Source organism: Protopterus annectens, chromosome 2.part2 (assembly GCF_019279795.1).
Source record: "Protopterus annectens isolate FY-2018-M chromosome 2.part2, PAN1.0, whole genome shotgun sequence".
NCBI classification, from domain to species: domain Eukaryota; kingdom Metazoa; phylum Chordata; order Ceratodontiformes; family Protopteridae; genus Protopterus; species Protopterus annectens.
In genome coordinates, this window is record NC_056730.1 from 95,938,991 (window position 1) to 95,957,446 (window position 18,456).

Sequence of the window (18,456 nt, forward strand, 5' to 3'; positions counted from 1 at the left end):
TTTTTGTTAGGTTTTTAATGTCAGGGTGAGGACTTTGATTTTCACACCTATTTACCTCTTTCAGGGCTCTAGCTTTGCTCACTCAGTTGGCAAGAAAGCTCTGAAGAACTTCCCGCCCAAAGTTGATTTTGTTCAGCTGTGCTCCAGCTGATTAAAAATTCAGGTAGATAAAAGGTGCTCTCAAGCTCTGGAAGCTGTCTGATTGTCATGTCCTGTTCTGGATAGGATGCATGTACCTGACACAAACTTCCACTTCAGCACTGCTTGCAGAGGGAAGATGTAGAATTCTTGAAAGAAGCAGTTACCGAAAGCAAGAACAAATGATTCTGCAAGACTGACAAAAATGAACAAGAATGTCATATATAATATTTTAGCATTTGTACACAGAAGTTCAGACAAACACTACTGAAATGAACAGAATATCAAAAAGGTTACTATTCTGCCCCAATAACAAAACAAATTAAGGTTTCTAAAATCTGTAACATTATAACAGGAGCTTTCATTCCAAAGTCTAACAAAAAAGATGCCAAATACAGACTTGTGCCCCAAGCCCTATTAAACAAGTCTGCATACGTCTTGTCCACCACTGCAATATTACAATAATACATTCCAGAAATGATCATTCAGCACCTCAGCTGGAAAGTAAAGTACTTAACAAAAATTTCCCAAACACTCACAGAACGAGTTTCCAAACAAAATATTAATATTTTCTAAGAGCACACCAAAGAAGAAAGAAACTCAAATGAACAGTTTCTCCTGCTAGTCTGGATAATATGGGCATCCTGAGGCAGTGCAGCAACTGCCTCATGTGCATGGACAACCATCTACTACTATCACCTAGGAACACAATTTATGAGAGATGCAATTACATTAGGAACCTAGAGTCCAAGCTCTCTCCCCACTGAAAAGGTTGTCAACACAATCACTACACCTCAAACACCACCCACACAACACACACATACATGTGTGGAGGTCCTCCAAATAAACATACCCAAACAAAGGAGACCTCTGAAGCAAGAAACAATCTCCACACCCCTGCACACCACATACCATGCATAGTCCACACACACCTCTGCCTCACAACCACTAAGGCTTCACCATGAAACCAACATATTAGTCATAGGCAACTCCATTGCGAGACACACAGATGTGCCTCTCACCAGGCTGGATAAGGAGACCGTCACTGTTAGTTATCTGACGGGTGCCAGAATCCGCCATATCACACATGCACTCAAGTCTCTCAACAACCGGTACTGTTACGACTCGGTCATAGTCCATGTTGGCATGAATTACTTGAGAAGTACCTCCCTGGACTATAAGAGAGACATGATTGAGCTTGCTGATTATGTGTCCCATGCAGGTATGTCCTTAGCCTTAAGCAGCATTCTGCCATCACCCAGAATAATGCCTCAATCTTCTTCTTTTGGCTTTTCCCAGTACAAACAGAAAATAATTGACTAACAATTGGCTTAGTTTCTGGTGTCATTCCAGAGGGATCCAGTACCCGACAGCCTGGAGAGATATGATTGACAGACCACGATGCTTTGCCAGAGATGGCCTGCATCTGTCTTAGCTGGGCTTCAAGCTTCTGGCAAAGGCTCTTGCCTCCCCTATAGTGTCTTTTTTAGGAAAAGTGATTAGGTTAAAACTACCAACATAAAAATTTCAAGAAAACACAAATTAAAGGTAATCCTGCCAAATGCTAGGAGTCTAAACATGAAAATGCACTCATTGCAAGCATTCCTAACCCTGGAAAATGCTGAAATCTGTACAGTCACAAAAACTTGGTTCAAAGCTGCGGACAGCATCCCAGCCTTACCTGGTTACTCATCCTATCACACATTCAGACTACAAACTATGGTTAGTAAAGCCAAAGGAGGTGGAGTTTCAATACACATTAGACATATACACCTCCAGGCTGGTCAAACAGTATGACACACAGGAGACACTCCAGGTGCAGTTAACCACTGACAAGATCCCTTTTCAAATCATAGCTAGCTACCGGCCCCCAAATCTAACTCAAGATGCCCAATCCACCTACTTGGACCTGTTAGAATCTATCAAGATTATCCTGGGTGATTAACTTCCCAAACAGACTGGAATAACTACTTATGCCACAGCACAAATGCCCAGAGATTCCTTGACTTCGTCAATGCAAATGCCTTGGAACAGCTAGTCAATACCTCCACAAAGGGGGATAATATCTTGGACTTGGTATTAACCAACATGAGTAACCACTGCAGAATTCCTATAGTATCATCCTCCCTGGTAAGATCCGGCCACAAAGCGGACACTTTCTCGTAGTCACCATCTCCCCCAACCCCCCCTCTAGCTCAAACATAAAAACTTCTCCAAAGCTGATTACAGTCTCCTGAGGGATGGTATAAACCGCTTCACATCCCCTCCCCCTCTGTAGTACTGGCACCAATATCCAAAACTACACCAAAGCACTCTACGAACATTTATATAGATGTATGGAATCAAGCATACCCGACAGGACTAAATCATCCTCTGCAAGGAAGAGTAAATCTGTGTGGTGGACATCTGCAATAAACTCTATAACAAAAGGACAAAATTGCTGTCCAAGATCAAGGAGGAGCAGGTGTCCAGTTGGAAGCAATGTCTCCTTAGCCTGAACAAGCAAATAAGAGCACTAGTGAAAAAAATGCTGTCCAAAATCAAGGAGGAGCAGGTGCCCAGTTGGAAGCAATGTCTCCTTAGCCTGAACAAGCAAATAAGAGCACTAGTGAAATCCTCCAAAGCAAACTTAGAGTCCAAATTGGCAACATCTACTAGAGGCAATCATAAGGCCTTCTTCACATATGTCTGCAGCCTCAAAGGAAGCACCCCAAATCTGTTCACAACTGGTGGTCAAGGACACCACATATAAAAATGCCACAGATATAGCAAAATTGTTGGCTGACAGATTCAGCAAAAACTTTACCCCTCGGTCCCACCATCAGTAAATCAGGACATTCCCAGTACCCGCCCCTTTCCCCTCATATCTATGGAACAGGTAATCACTGCTCTCTCAATGCCAAAAAATACCACCTCCATGGGACCCGATAACATCCCAGGCTGCATCCTACGTGAACTCAGGCAGAAACTTGCAGGACCACTAGGCACCCTATTCAACCAAAGCCTAAGTACTGGCTTTGTCCCAGCTGAGTGGAGAACAGCCAATGTCATCCCTTTACACAAAGGTGGAATGTCCACCGTTCTGGGCAATTATAGACCCATCAGCCTAACTAGCCTGATCTGTACGGTCATGGAATGGATTATCATGGACCTAATCAACAAGGACATTGGCAACCTCCAAACACTTGATCCCACACAGTTTGGCTTCATCAAGGGGAGGTCATGTCTCCTAAATTTGGTTGACTTCTTTGAGACAGTCACCAAAGCCATGGATGAGGGGAAGATGGTACACACTGCCTACCTTAACCTGGCCAAAGCCTTTGACACTATTCCCCACTCAGGCAGAATAGATGCTCTCTCTCAACTAGGCTTCAATCCATAATGTTACCACATGGGTAGCAAACTAGCTCACTGATAGAACTCACATAGTCAAAATAGGGGAAGCCAGCTCAAGCAGTAGACCTGTAACAAGCGGCATACCCCAGGGTTCGGTCTTGGGGCCTCTGTTATTTGGGATATACTTTTCTGAGGTACAGGCCAAAACCAGTGGGCTATGGCAGACCACGTTTGCAGATGACTGCAAGCTGGGTGCCGTCATCAATTCCTCTAATGATTTGGACATCCTCCAAGAGGGTCTCACTCAGACAAATGAGTGGTGCCAGAAACATGACCTCAAGCTGAATACCAAAAAAATGCATCATCATTCCCTTTGGGCGAGTGACATCTCCACAAATTATCACATTAATAACAACATCCAAAGCACTCAGTCGTGAAGGATTTGGGCACCCAGGTTGATAGCAACCCGACTTTTGACCATCATGTTGCTTCCGTTGTAGGGAAAGCCTTCTACATGCCCACCTCATGTAAGGATATCTCATACAGGGACAAGGAGGTCATAACATCCCTGTATTCTTCCCTTATAAGGCCCATTATAGAGTACAATTCCCCTTTCGGCATGTACCTCACAAAGGACATGCAGCAGCTGGAGAGACCACAGAGGTTTCTCACCAGGAGAATCCACGGCCTCAAACACTTACCATACATAGGCTAAAAACCCTATCCCTCTACTCAGTTTCATACAGACTCCTCAGAGGTGACCTCTCTGGCATATGGGACTGCTGCATATCTGCAAGTCAAGTTCCACTTGAGGAACTCGCACGCACGACCTCAACCGGGTCTGTGACATCAACAAGACTTGTTGGCAGGACAGATTTGTGTCCCAGGGACTCCCTATCTATGGGATAGACTCCCTCTCCACATCAAGCAGAGTACCTCTTTATCCCTTTGTAAGCACAAGGATAACTGGATAGGATACAGAAAATATACCCCTGGGATTCCACCCATGTCCCTGCTGAACAGGGGCATCGGGTGTTGATTTGTCTAACCATGGGCTAAACTCTTTGGCTGGCTTATAAGGGCCTCAGGGCCAATAGCCTTGTAACCTCCTATGAACCTCCTACAATCCTATGAAAAAAAAATGCCTTTTCCCTGTGGACTTGCCTTCAATCAAGTATCCAGTCCAAGTATCCAGTCCATAGTTTACCAGAATTCAAGTAATGCCATCAGGCTATTACATAAAAAGAAAGCAGTAGGAGACAAGGACACTGGTGCACCAAGAAAACATACGACAGGGTTTCAAATTCAAATGCAAGCATGATTATCAAATCGAAGTTGACCGAAGAATAAACAAACGCTGCTGTAAACCTCAAGAAACTAAACTAGTGAAGTGTTTCCAGGGACAGTTTGGGGCAACTTTCACTACATATCAATGGCAGCTAGGAAAAATGAAATGCGAGACAACATGAAACATCAAAACATGTCAAGTGTTTTTAGGGCAAAGAAAAAAAAAAGCAGTCGTGCAACTCAACCGTGGTGCATCCAAGGGCCATTTCATTTGAATGTGAAACACCTCCCAATACAAAGCAAACGAGTCTTTTAAACTGTATACTATACATCTGTGCAAAAGATGCATCAGTTATCTTACTGAGTAGACCAAAAGGGAGTAGTTTTGTATGCGGGGTGGGAGAGGGGCGCTTAGCTTACTATTTTGGGTCAGCATGAATAACCGCCAATACGACAGCACTCAACATTCCACCTTCACAACGTAGAACAAGAGAGCCAAATTTGAAATGCTTAACTTCCAACTTGGGAACTCTACACAATGGTTGCACTATTTTACTTCATGCGTACAGAGCATCCCTTTGATGAATTCACGCGATTATAGCAGTCAAACAACCTTAGCAATGAATATGTGAAAGACCCTTTCCGTGGAATAATGTGGACCATGACATTTCTAAGATTGAAAAAATGAGAAGCGTTCCAAACAATGTGGTACAGTTGAATAATACCCTCGCCATCACAAGGTGTCGTATATAACAAACCTAGTAAAAACTACCTTAACGTTTCTCGGGAGTGTGTGACCAACTCTACATTACTTATGTTGGAAAGAGGAGCGCATTTTAGATACATTAATTAAAACAGAAAAATGCAAAGACCACCAAGCAGTACGAACTACAAACATACAGGAATACCAATTTCATTAACTGACGGCAGGTTTTATACGAGAATTTGTATCTGTAAATATTTTACAACATAACCAGTTTAAAATGTGGCGACAACTGTAAGTGTTTGTTTTTTGCTTTTCCCTCCTATTTAATGACATGATGTTAAGGTAAGATTACACAGCGTAAGTAATGGGATGGACAGAAAACTAGGAACAACTGTAAAACTACCTTTTTGGGATCCTCACAGTCTCCGAGACGAGATTTCATCTCTAAGACCTTATCAATCACGTTGTTAGGACCATTTTGGGCCATTACTGCAGACCGTGGTCTCACTGAACACCAAGACTTTCCCTTCTAGCCAGCCCCACCGTCCAGACGCTATGGTCGCCATTATTACGCTTTTTATAAGGAGCGGAAGATTCTTCACCTGCTTAGGGGTGTGTGTATATGTAGGTTTAACTGCTGTAAAAGTTTAACATGATTGTGAAATGAGCAGTTAAGTGTCCCCTTAGAAAGAAAATAAATACATTTCTTTCTAATAACAGTACTTGCGTATTTTATAATGCACGTATGGCACGCTCACACACATTTCTTTCTCTCTATTATTTATTTCTCCTAGGTAAGTATTAGGCTAGCTGTTGTTGCCAGCCATGTTAAGCCAACTAGCCAAGCCAATTTCCCTTTTGTTTTAATTAACTTATTCCATTTAGTGTTGAATTGGCCGTATTAGTCATTCCATGGTCGATAATTTTATATTACCCCAGTGAGAATGACTGGGATCAGATAATATGAGGGGACCTGTGCATCAGGCATAAAGCATTTAGGACCTGTCTAATATATATATATATATATATATATATATATATATATGTTTTAGGATCATAGAAGTTACTACGGTAATGGCCCTAGGGCCGCACGAGCCTAGCCAAGTTCTTACCCTTATTTCCACGATCAGCAGCTATAGTCCCTGTCCAAGAGGGAAACAGGTGGAACCCTGGGGTGAATTTACAGTTATCCATCCAATTGTCCAAACTGCGCTTGAAGTGGGCCAAAGAGGTGCTCTGTTTGACATGAAGTGGGAGTCTGTTCCGAAGGTGTGGTAACCTCTGGGAGACAAATCTGTCCCTCCAGCAGGTTTTATTAATGTCACATACCAGGTTAAGGTCTTTAGAGCGAGTAATCTATGTACTATTTGACGTACAGATATGTAGCATTTCCAATAAAGTAGAATCAGAGATTGCCTTGTATGCAAGGCAGAGATCACCTGTGAGTAGTCTGTATGAAACAGAATAAAGTGACAGTAATTTCAGACGATCCCCATATGACAGATGCCGAAGACCTTGAATTTTCCTTGTGACGAAAATTTGTGGTTTCTCCAATTACTGCAGGTGTTTGGAAAGGCACATATCAAAAGGGGCGTTGTACTCAATTTTTGGCCTAATGAGGGAAGAGTACAGGGAGGTTATAACTTCTTTTTATTTGGAGGCAATGCCCTTACTTATGAGATAAACAATATAGAATGCCCTTCTTACCATTGTGGAGACATGGTGGTCAAAGGTAAGGTTGTCAACCTATGTATCCAGGTCTCTCACCACTGAGTGCATACTTAAAATGTTGTTGTTGATGTGGTAGTTAGCAGGAACATTGCTTTTACCGAAAGGAATGATAATACAATTTTTTGCCTTGAGTTTAAGGCCATGAATTTGGCAGCAATCATTTGTTTGTGTAAGATCCTGTTGTAGGATGTTGACATCATTTGGAGATTCTATGACCGCTCGGAGAAATAGATTCCAAACAGTAGAGGTCCCAGAACTGACCCCTGTGGAACACCAATGGTTACAGGTCTGCTTTTGGAGGTGGATTCCCCTCTTTTGACTATATGAGCTATATTGGCAAGCCAGTTAGCAACCCTTCTAATGATATAAGGGTTGATGAGTAGTTGGGTGAATTTGTTTGTGATGCCTGAGTTGGAGGATAGTGTCAAACACCTTGGTTAAGTCCAGGTAGGCTATATGCGCAGATTTCCCTCCATCCATGGCCTTGGTGACTGTCTCAAAGAAGTCCACCAGGTTTAACAAGCATGATCTTCCTTTGACAAATCCATACTGAGTAGGGTCAAATGTTTGGAGATTATCTATATTTTTGTTGACAAGGTCCATGATGATTCCCTCCATGCAGATAAGGCTAGTCAGGCTGACAGGTCTATAGGTTCATAGGTTCATATGTAGGTACTAGGCTATTGGCCCAAGGGGCTACATAAGCCTAGCCAACAAGGTCCCCTGGCTTACGCCACCCAAGAAAGCATCTAGGGGACCTATAGTTCCTAGGGTCAGTGGAAGTACCGCCTTTGTGCAAGGGAATAATGGTGGCTGCTTTCCATTCAGCTGGTATGAAGCTGATACGTAGACTAAGATTGAAAAGAGTACCCAATAGTGTTGCTAATTCATGTTGGAGCCCACATAGGATGCAGCCTGGGATGTTATTAGGTCCCATAGATGCTGTGTTTTTGGCCATAGAGAGAGAATTTACGACTGATCTTTAGAGATACAAGATAGGGGATAGGTGGTAAAGATGTCAAAAGGTATGTGTGGTGTTTACAGGGGGAGTGAAGTTTTCACAGAACCTGTCGGCCAACAGGTTAGCTATGTCCACAGGCTCAGAATATGTGGTATCATTAACTACCAGTTTGGCACAAATCTGGGCCTTTCCTTTTAGGATACAGATGTAACTATAGAATGCCTTGTCATTGTCCTTTGTTGAGGAAGCTAATTTGGACTCGTAGTTTACTTTGGAGGACTTCACAAGAAGTCTTATTTGCTTGTTTAAGCTGAGGAGTGAGTGTTTCCGGTTTAGGAGGGCTCGCTCCCTCTTACTCTTAGACAGCAATTTCTTCTTGTTATTGTAAAGCCTGTTAATGGCAGTTGTTGACCAGGCAGGTTTGCTTTTCCTTGAGGAGCTTGTTTTGATCCTATCAGGTACCTCTAATGAGAACAACTGGGATCATACCACAGCTAATTTGAGGGGACCTGTGCAAGGGATAAAACATTTAGGAGCTATCTCCCTCCATTAGTAGTACTGGGTGCAGTCCTGGGGTAATTTTTCTGTTTCCCATGCACAGATCCAAGATGTGCTTGATTATGAAAAGAATTAAACTTGGTTTTATGTGGATGGGGAGTGTATCCTCTGTGACATATACCTGTCCCTTCAAACCATTCTATTGATGTTGCAGAAGAAGATTTAAATCCCTAGACTGGGTATTTCTGATTTATTTATTTGTTTAACATTTGTTTACCAGGAACAAAGCCAATTTTCAGTGGAGGCCTGGGGAGAAATACACCAGATGCATGTCTTTGTAACATGGGAGGAAACTGGAACACCCTGAGGAAACCCACTAGTGAATCCAGGGAGGACATGCAGACTCCGCACAGAAGGTATCCCAGCTGAGAATCGAACTGGAGAACTTGTTGCTGTCAGGCAACAAAGCAACTACTGCACCACTGCACTGTCCAAATGGCATTTCTGATGCCATTTGACTTGCTTATGTGCAGTGAATCCATCAGTATTGGGTCAGAGGATGCCTTGTCTGCCAGACACAGGTCACCTCTTAGCAGTCTGTAGGATACCGACTGCAGTGACAGGGTTTAAACTCAGTCCATATAGGACTGAGTTAAAGCCCTGTCACTACAGTCGGTATCCTACTGTAGTGACAGGGCTTTAACTCAGTCCATATAGGACATGATGCTTAGACCTTGTAACCTTTTAGTAAGATATCTCTGTGGGTGTTACAGTTGTTGTATGTGTCTGGCCGATACATACCAAAGGGGGGCATTATACTCAATGAGTGGTCTAATAGGGGCTGAGTAAAGGGGGACCATGACGTCCACAGACCTAGACACAATCCCTTTGTTTGTAAGCTGTGCAATACAGAAAGACTTTCTTAGAACAATGGACACCCACTGGTCAAAAGTTAGGTAAATGCCCACAGAAGTTCCCAAATCCCAAACAACTTGGTCAACTCTTAAGGGTCTATTGTTAACTTGGTAAATCCCTGGGATAGATGATCTCCCAAATAACTTACTCTATCTTCGATCAGAGATCATTAAAACTATAACAGATCACAACATTGTTTTTCACTGTATAAATACTGTTCTTCAGGTTCTGAAGAAGTTCGATATATGAACGAAACCTAGGTCGACGTTATTTTTATATTTTTTATGTGTTTCAATAAATTTATACGTTTATGGACCTTGGGACTATTCGTTTTTGAATTTTGGCAGCTACGTATGAGCATACACCAGCATTTCGGCTGAGGTGCCTTCTATACTCTATTTTTTGTACTATCGTGAGGTTGGTTACTGGTAAATACTGTATATACAACTGTTTTTTTAGTACTACTTACTAACTATTGACACATGACTATATTTTTCTTCATTTATCACAGTACTTCCTGCATGTTTCTAGATGTGTATTCATTTCCATGTCCACATAAATTACTTATATGTATCCATTTTGTTACTAAATCTGTTACTAAATCTCACCAGGCCTCCAAAGTAAATGGGCTTATTTCAAATGGGACCTAATGGTCAACAAAAATAAAAACAAACAAAATGTAAGTAACCTGCATGAAGGAAAAATAATTAACTATTGCTAACTCAGCTATAGACATTGGTACAACAGAGCTCTGAAGTACAACTGTTCAATTTTCAACATTTCAAACTCAAACATTTAGTGAAGCCTGGAAAATATATTTTCCTTATTTCATGGTGAGATGTTAACCTGTATTTTTTTCATTGCACATTAAGGAAGCAAACCCCAACAAACAGTACTATTCAAGAAGTGTAAACTGAGTTTGATAACAGGCACTCAGATAAGTAACTTCAAATGCTGGCAGTCATCCATTACGGACAAGTGGTATTTTAGGCCTGTTTGTATATTAAGTGATGTAGATCTTCTCCCTTCTGTACAGTTTGAGAACATAGTATGCTTCTAGCCTTCACTATATCACTGTTTATCCAGCTTTTTAAGTATACCATTTTCAATCCAAATTAAACCAAAGAAAAAAGCTAACATGCCATGCATTCCCCTTTGCAGAACACACTGAGCTATATTCCAAAAGAGATGTTTTCAGTTTAAGTCTGAGTTGCTCTCAGTGTAAGTGACACAGCCTACCGGCAAACAGGCTTGCTAGGGGCCAGATTCCAAAACATCTGCTCTCAGTTCTAAGGGGTAACTCTTTTGAAATTGGGTCCACTCTTTTCCACTCAGCCACCTAGGTTAACCTTTATTTGTGGATGGGTACTCTTCCAGAGCAGCGGTAACCTCTGTAAGGTATACTTATCTCTTAGCATTAATACTAAGGCAAGCTAAAAAAATCCTACATCAAAAATTTAATATATGGGTAAGACTCTTAATATTGTACTTAATGTATGAATATAACTGTTATTAATTTTCAGTGATTACCATTGTAGAATTAGCAACAAGGTTGTTGGTAATGCTCAACACTCTTAATATGAACTAAATGCTATTGTTCTTATGTTCATAGGTTCATAGGATGATACTAGGCTATTGGCCCGGAGGCCCTTATAAGCCTAGCCAAGAATTTCACCCGTGTTTCCTCAAAGTCAGCACCTGTTTCCCCTGTCCAGCGGGGGGTTCTCAGCTTGTTTATAATGTATTATCCTATAGCATTTTACTGAGTTACAACTTTATATTCATTGTATAAACCTTGTTGATTTCTTACTGTATGATTTACGTATCTATGTATTTTTATTTGGAGTTTTTCTCCCTGGGCCTCCGCTGAAAATGGACCTATGTCCAGTTGGACTTTCCTGGTAAGCAAATATAAAATGAAATAAATAAAATAAAATATGTAAATACACCTCGTAAAAACACGCACATGCTGAATTGTATAGACATATGTATTTATATACAAAAAAAAACAAAGAAACTAGCGGCCTTAAAGCTTCGTAAATTCAGCATGTGGGTGTTTTTATGAGGTGTATTTACATATTTTATTTTATTTATTTCATTTTATATTTGTTTAACAGGAAAGTCCGACTGGACACAGGGCCATTTTCTAAAGGTCAGTTCCCTGTGCTTTCTCCTATTAACCTGGTGAACTTGGGCATGCTGAGGCAATGTAGCAACTGCTTCATGTACACCGACAACCCTCTCCTCTTACCTTCCAACACTCGGACTTGCGAGAGATGCCCTTATATATCCAAATTGGAAGCCACGCACTCTCCAGCCAAGACTGGAATTGCTGGTCAAGAGGAGAAGGTCAACACTTGCACCACACCACATGGAACACATAGCCCTCCGGAACACACACCAGCACTGCCTTCACATAAAAACACAAACCACACACCCACCTTCGCAGAGGCTCTCAATAAAAATCTACCCCAGCAGCAGAGCCCTCCAAGGCAGAAATGTACCCGACCACTACAACACAACACTAATCACGAGACACATAAATCTCCTAAACAGTGTGGCACTTAACCAAAGCCCCTAAGGCAAAACAGCATGCCCAACACACTAGTCACAGGTGACTCGATAGTGAGGCACACTTATGTCCCACTCACTAGGTTGAATAGCAAGAAAGTAACAGCCAGCTGCCTGTTAAGTGCCAGGATCCGACACATAACACATGCACTCAGGTCACTCAACAACAGGTACAAATATAACTCTGTCATTGTACATGTGGGTGTAAATGACCTGAGACATACCTCCCTGGACTACATGAAAAGAGACATGTAGGAGCTCTCAGATTATTTAGCCCAGGCAGGTATGACCCTAGCCCTGAGCAGCATCCTATCATCACCCAGAGTGATACCACAGTACAAGCAGAAAATGATTGATTTCAACAATTGGCTAAGTTTCTGGTGTCATTTTAAGGGGATCCAGTATCTGTCTGCCTGGGATGACATGATTGACAGACCTCGATGCTTTGCCAGAGATGGCCTGCATCTGTCACCCCTGTGCTTCCGGATACTGGCCAAGGCTCTTGCCACCCCATAGTGCCTTTTTAGGTGGTGTTCTAAAGACCAAATTATCACTGTAACAGCTACAAAAAATGCAGTCTGAGGGTCATGTTGCTCAATGCTAGAAGTCTAAATCTCAAAGTTAACTCACTCAAGGCACTCCTTAAAATGGAGAACATCGGCATTTGTGCTGTAACAGAGACCTGGTTCAAGGCAGCAGAAAGCACCCCTGCACTACTAGGCTATAACTCATTCCAGACCTTTCGGCCCCAGAGCTTAGACCAAAGCTCCAAAGGCGGTGGTGTCTCCATATTCATAAAGGATGCGCACGCCTCCAGACTGGTAGTACAGCATAATGCATCAGAGATAGTTCAGGTGCAGCTAGCATTGGGTAAGACAGCTATTCAGGTTGTAGCCTGCTATAGGTCCCCAACCATGTCCCAAGACTCACACTCCATGTTTCTAAGCACCCTGGAGAATATTAGGGTCCAACCTAACACTCTCTTACTAGGCGACTTCAACTACCCCTCCATTAACTGGGTAAACTGCTCATGTACAAATACACTTGCCCAATGTTTCCTGGAGTTCATTGATTCCACTGCCCTGGACCAGCTCATTCTTACCCCCACTAGAGGTAGCAACATCCTTGACCTGGTCATTACTAACATGGGCAAAGTTTGCTCTACACCAATAGTCAGCTCCTCCCTGGTTAGATCTGACCACAAAATAATCACCTTGGCAGTCCACATACCTGCCACTCCCCAGCAAAGGTAGCCACCATGAAAAACTTCTCCAAAGCTAACTTTAGGATCCTAAAAACAGAGGTGGCTAACTTCATGGCACCCATGGAAATGGAGAATAGTTGTGTGACTGTTGAATCATACACCAATTCACTGTATGAACACGTACATAAATGCATGGATCTCGCCATACCCAGTAGAACCAAGACACTCTCCTCCAAAAAAAAGGAAGCTAATCTGGTGGTCCCCTACCATAAACAAAATTTACAACACAAGGAGGAAACCAATGCGGAATAAGGTAAAGTCCCAAGACTGGAAAAACTCCCTTATCTGCCTCAACAAAAAATTGAGATCCCTCAACAAATCCTGTAAAGCTAGATATGAAAACAGAATTGCAGCAGATAGTAAACACAACCACATGGCCTTCTATAGTTATTTAAATAATCTCCACGGCAATACCCTGATTTGCTCTGAGCTACTGCACAATGGTGCCTCCTATACCGAGCCAACAGAAATTGCCGGTATACTGGCCAACAGATTCAGTGCCAACTTTACCCCCCTCCCCCCAAATGACCAATCACAATACCAGTAGATGGCCAGGCACCCAGTATTACTGCTGCACAGGTTAAAACAGCACTGTCCAAGGCCAAGAATACAGATTCTATGGGACCTGACAATATCCCTGGTTGTGTTCTACATGAACTAGAGAGTGAACTGGCACCTCCCCTGTATGCTCTGTTCAATCACAGCCTCACCTCAGGCTTTGTCCCTGCTGAATGGCGCTCTGCTACAGTTATCCCTCTCCACAAAGGAGGAGCGACTACAGACCCTGGGAACTATCTCCCCATTAGCCTGACGAGTCTGATATGCAAAGCTATGAAACACATCATCATGGACCTAATAGACAAGGATACAAGGAATCTCCAAACTCTGGATCCCACACAGTTTGGTTTTGTGAAGGGTAGATCATGCCTGCTCAACTTGGTCGACTTCTTTGAGTCAGTCACCAGAGCTGTGGATGAAGGCAAGGTGGTTCATACAGCCTACCTTGATCTGGCCAAGGGTTTTGATATCATTCCCACTCAGGAATTATAGAAAAACTCACTAAGCTTGGCATCAACCCCTATATCACTAGGTGGGTTGCAAACTGGCTCACAGATAGAATCCACAGTGTGAAGGTAGCTGACTCCAGGTCAGACTGCCGATTAGTCACGAGTGGAGTCCCACAAGGTTTGGTCTTGGGTCCTCTCCTGTTTGGTATCTACTTCTCTGAAGTCCAGGCCAACACGAAGGGACTCTGGCTGACAAAGTTTGCAGACGATTGCAAGTTGGGAGCTATTATTAACTCCCCAAGTGATGTTGATCCTACAGAATGGACTCACTGTGACCAATGACTGGTGTCAGAACCATGGCCTGAAGCTCAATGCCAAAAACACATGTCATCATCCCCTTTGGGAAAAACTCAGTTCCCATGATTTACCACACTGATGGAAGTCCACTGAATACAGAAGATGTTATAAGAGATCTGGGAACACAGGTTGACAGCAACCTCTCTTTTGATCACCACATTGCCACTGTGGTCAGAAAGTCCTTTCATGTGGCACATCTCATTACTAAGGGTTTTGTATCCAGGAAGAAAATAGGTCATTGTCTCCCTCTATTCTTCCCTCATTAAGTCAATCATCGAGTACAATTCCCCATTTGGCATGTACCCTCAATAGACGCCTGCAACAACTGGAGAGACCACAAACGTACCTCACAAAGAGGATCCTAGGCCTTCAGACTCAGAAAACTCCAACAATTCTCTGTCTCATATCGCCTACTTAGAGGCGATCTCTGCTTGACTTACAAAGCCATGTCTGACCCAACTGTGTTAGAAATGGTACAGCTGAAGAAATCCCAATCCCTCCACACCACACGCTCCAGAGACCACAATTAACAGAACATGCTGGAGGGACAGGTTCATAACTCAAAGACTGCCCATGCTATGGAATAGACTTCCCATACATGTCAAGCAGAGCACCTCACTGGCCCTCTTCAAGAGAAATCTTGATGAGTGGATTGGAAACAGTAAATTCACCCTGGGGATAATATCAGTGGCTCTACTCAACAGAGGCATTGGAAACTAAGGTCAGGTGACACTATGCCAGGGTAATCCTATGGCTAGGCTTGTAAAGGCCCCAGGGCCATTAGCCTAGTACATACTTATGATCCTGTGAGCTTGAATGGGACGTCAGTGGTGTTTTGGAAAAAAAAGAATTATGCTGGTAGTTGAAATTAAATGCATTCAGAAAACCAGGATTTAACTATTATTGCTTTATTAAGAGGGTATTGAATTTACGTAAGCTGCCACACAATCTGTAAAGTTTTTTTAGGGTATTTTTTCAGGAAATATTTTTAGTACTAAAAATATACTAAATAATAAAAAATTATGTGTAGAATGCATAGACGCATATATGTTTAGTTACTTTAACCTCGATTCTGCTTTAATTAGATTCATTGCATCACACCAGAGATTTAACTGGTAAATTCAAAACACACATTTTTGTCATGCCTCTGTTGCCATGTAGCATTACATACATGCATACATACAAATATTTCAAGCACGGGCATTAATGCCCTTCTATCTTGCCAATATACCAAAACACTTGTTCTCATAATAAGTATTCAGGCTGTTCTTAAAAATATCTAAACTAGTACTTGCTTTAATGTAATTTGGTAGTCTGTTCAATGCATCAGCTTCTCTGTCAGAGAACCAAGTAGTACACTTATCATTCCTATAGAATCTTCTACATACAGTAGGTTGTCTGATGATTCTCTAGTACTTTTTGTTAATCCCAAACATTCCTATAGGCAGCTGTCTCTAGATATCCTATATACCTGAATAAGATCTCCTCTTAGATATCTGTAAGGGACACTGTACAAGTTCAGATACTTTTAGTCTTTCATAATAACTTAAATTTTCACATCCATGGATACCCTTGTTATATTTCCATTGTACTCTTTCCAGTTTACTCATGCTTGTTTTCTTATAGGGTTTCCATATTGTTATTCCATACTCAAGTTTGTGTCTAATGTAACTAACAAACAATGACTTCTTTATTTTTGATTTCCTAGATTTTATAAATCTTTTTATACAACCTAGAGTTCTATAACTATCATTAACCAATTGGTTGATATGATTAGAAAAACTCTTAACTGAATCTACCCACATACTTAGGTCCTTAAATGAGCCTACGGTTTCAATCACTGTGTGCTGTATTAAATATTCACCTTTCAATTTATGCCTACCAAATCTCATATGCTTAGTTTTTGATGTATTTATCAGCATATTATCCTCCTGTGCCCAAATGGTCAATTTAGTCATGTTATTTTGCAGACATACTTTATCTGTAACACTTGTAATCAAGTTTACCCAATTTCATGTCATCTGCATATAAACTGTAGAATACCTCAAAAGAAAAATGTAGGTCTGAAAGATACAATGTAAACAAGTAAGGGCCTGGGACAGAGCCCTGTGGGACACACTGACTGTAACCAAGGATTTTGCCTGTCCAGTTGCTGTATGATACTTGCCCTGTCCTATTTGTAAGCCATGCAGCTATCCATCTTATCAAGGGTACATCAATACCTAGTTGTACTAATGTATTGATCAGTGTTATGTGTATGACCCTGTCAAATGCTGAAGTTAAATCTATATAAATTACATCACAGCACAATTTTCACTCATAGTTGTTATTATATTGTTATAGAACATCATGTTACAGGTGATAATAGATCTGTTTTCAACTTTTCAACATATGCATGATGATATATGGTTTCAAGTCCCAACCTATACAGTTCTGACAATAACTTATCCAATATTACCATTATTTTTCCACGGCATGAAAGTAGACTTGAGGGTCTATATGACTATGGGTTTATCCTACTCCCCTTTCCCTTAACAACAGGTTTAATAAGTGCATGTCTCCAATCTTGAGGAATCTCCCCATATTTATATGACCTAGTGAATAATAGAAATAATGTGACTGTAAGTTCCTGCTGAAGTATTCTCAGGTCATTGTTACTTATTCCGTCTCTTCCCTGTGCTTTGTTTGATTCCAGTTTGTGCAGTTCTTTTTCAATATAATCTAATTTGATTCCAGTATCTGGGGTTACCTGGATGTCATTAGGACAACTTACCACCCCTTTTGTAGAGCCAAACTGTTTTGCATAAAATTTTATAAATATATCTATAATCTGTTGTCTGAGAATAAATTTTAGAATCTGCACACATTATCAGTTTGTGTGTCTTTACTCCTTCCACATCTTTTCTGTCTATAAAAAGGTTTCCTATTATGCTCAATATTTTTATATACATTTTCTTCAAAATTTTCTTGATCTTGTCTCATAATATGCTTAATCTGTTTGTCCAGCTTGTTTATTTCAGTTTTCAAAGTTGTAGTTCGTCTTCTCTTCCATTTCTTATATTTTTTGTCTCTCACCTTAATCAGATATCCTGTTTTTATGGAAGTATATCTGCCTGACCTTGTATGCATACATCCTGATGTTAAACATTTTTTTGCATTCAAACAATTTCTCTTTCAAAGCTTTCCATGTTCCATCTGCAGTTTTTCCACTGAACACCTCACTCCAGTTAGTTTTACATAGTGACTGTTTTGCTTCCACGTAATCTGTAATTAACCTTCTGTGCACTGACTTAGATTTCATTTTGGCAGAATTATCTAACAGCAAATTAACCTTTATAACCCCATGATCACAGCACATCAATGGTGGTAAAACTTGACTCGAAGTTACAGTAATTTCTTTGGGAACAGAAACAATGTCTGGTATGTTCCATCCCCTGAATATACGCTGTGAATAATTTCCTTACTAAGATTGTAAAATCAATATTATTCCAGTCTGTTTCTGGTGAATTTAAGTCCCCAGCTAATATTATTCTTCCCTCCTGTGTTTCATGCAAGAAATATATGAATTCCTCTAGGTCATCTGGACTGGACTTTGGTGGTTATATACTCCAACAATTGTCATATGTTCCAGGGTTGTCTTTACTGTCACAGTTACACAGTCTATAGTATTGATGTTATCACTGAA

At 41.3% G+C, this 18,456-nt stretch overlaps 1 protein-coding gene across 1 annotated transcript in view; it reads right to left on the reverse strand.

Annotated features, from left to right (window-relative positions):
- Nucleotides 1–5,985, reverse strand: part of LOC122795551 (elongin-A-like) — a 1,176,755-nt gene extending 1,170,770 nt beyond the window's left edge. The window contains exon 1 of the mRNA XM_044063776.1: nt 5,871–5,985. Within this exon, the coding sequence (XP_043919711.1) occupies nt 5,871–5,954 (84 nt within the window). The 5' untranslated portion in view covers nt 5,955–5,985. The remainder of the gene's footprint in view (nt 1–5,870) is intronic.
- Between the last annotated feature and the right edge of the window lie 12,471 nt (nt 5,986–18,456).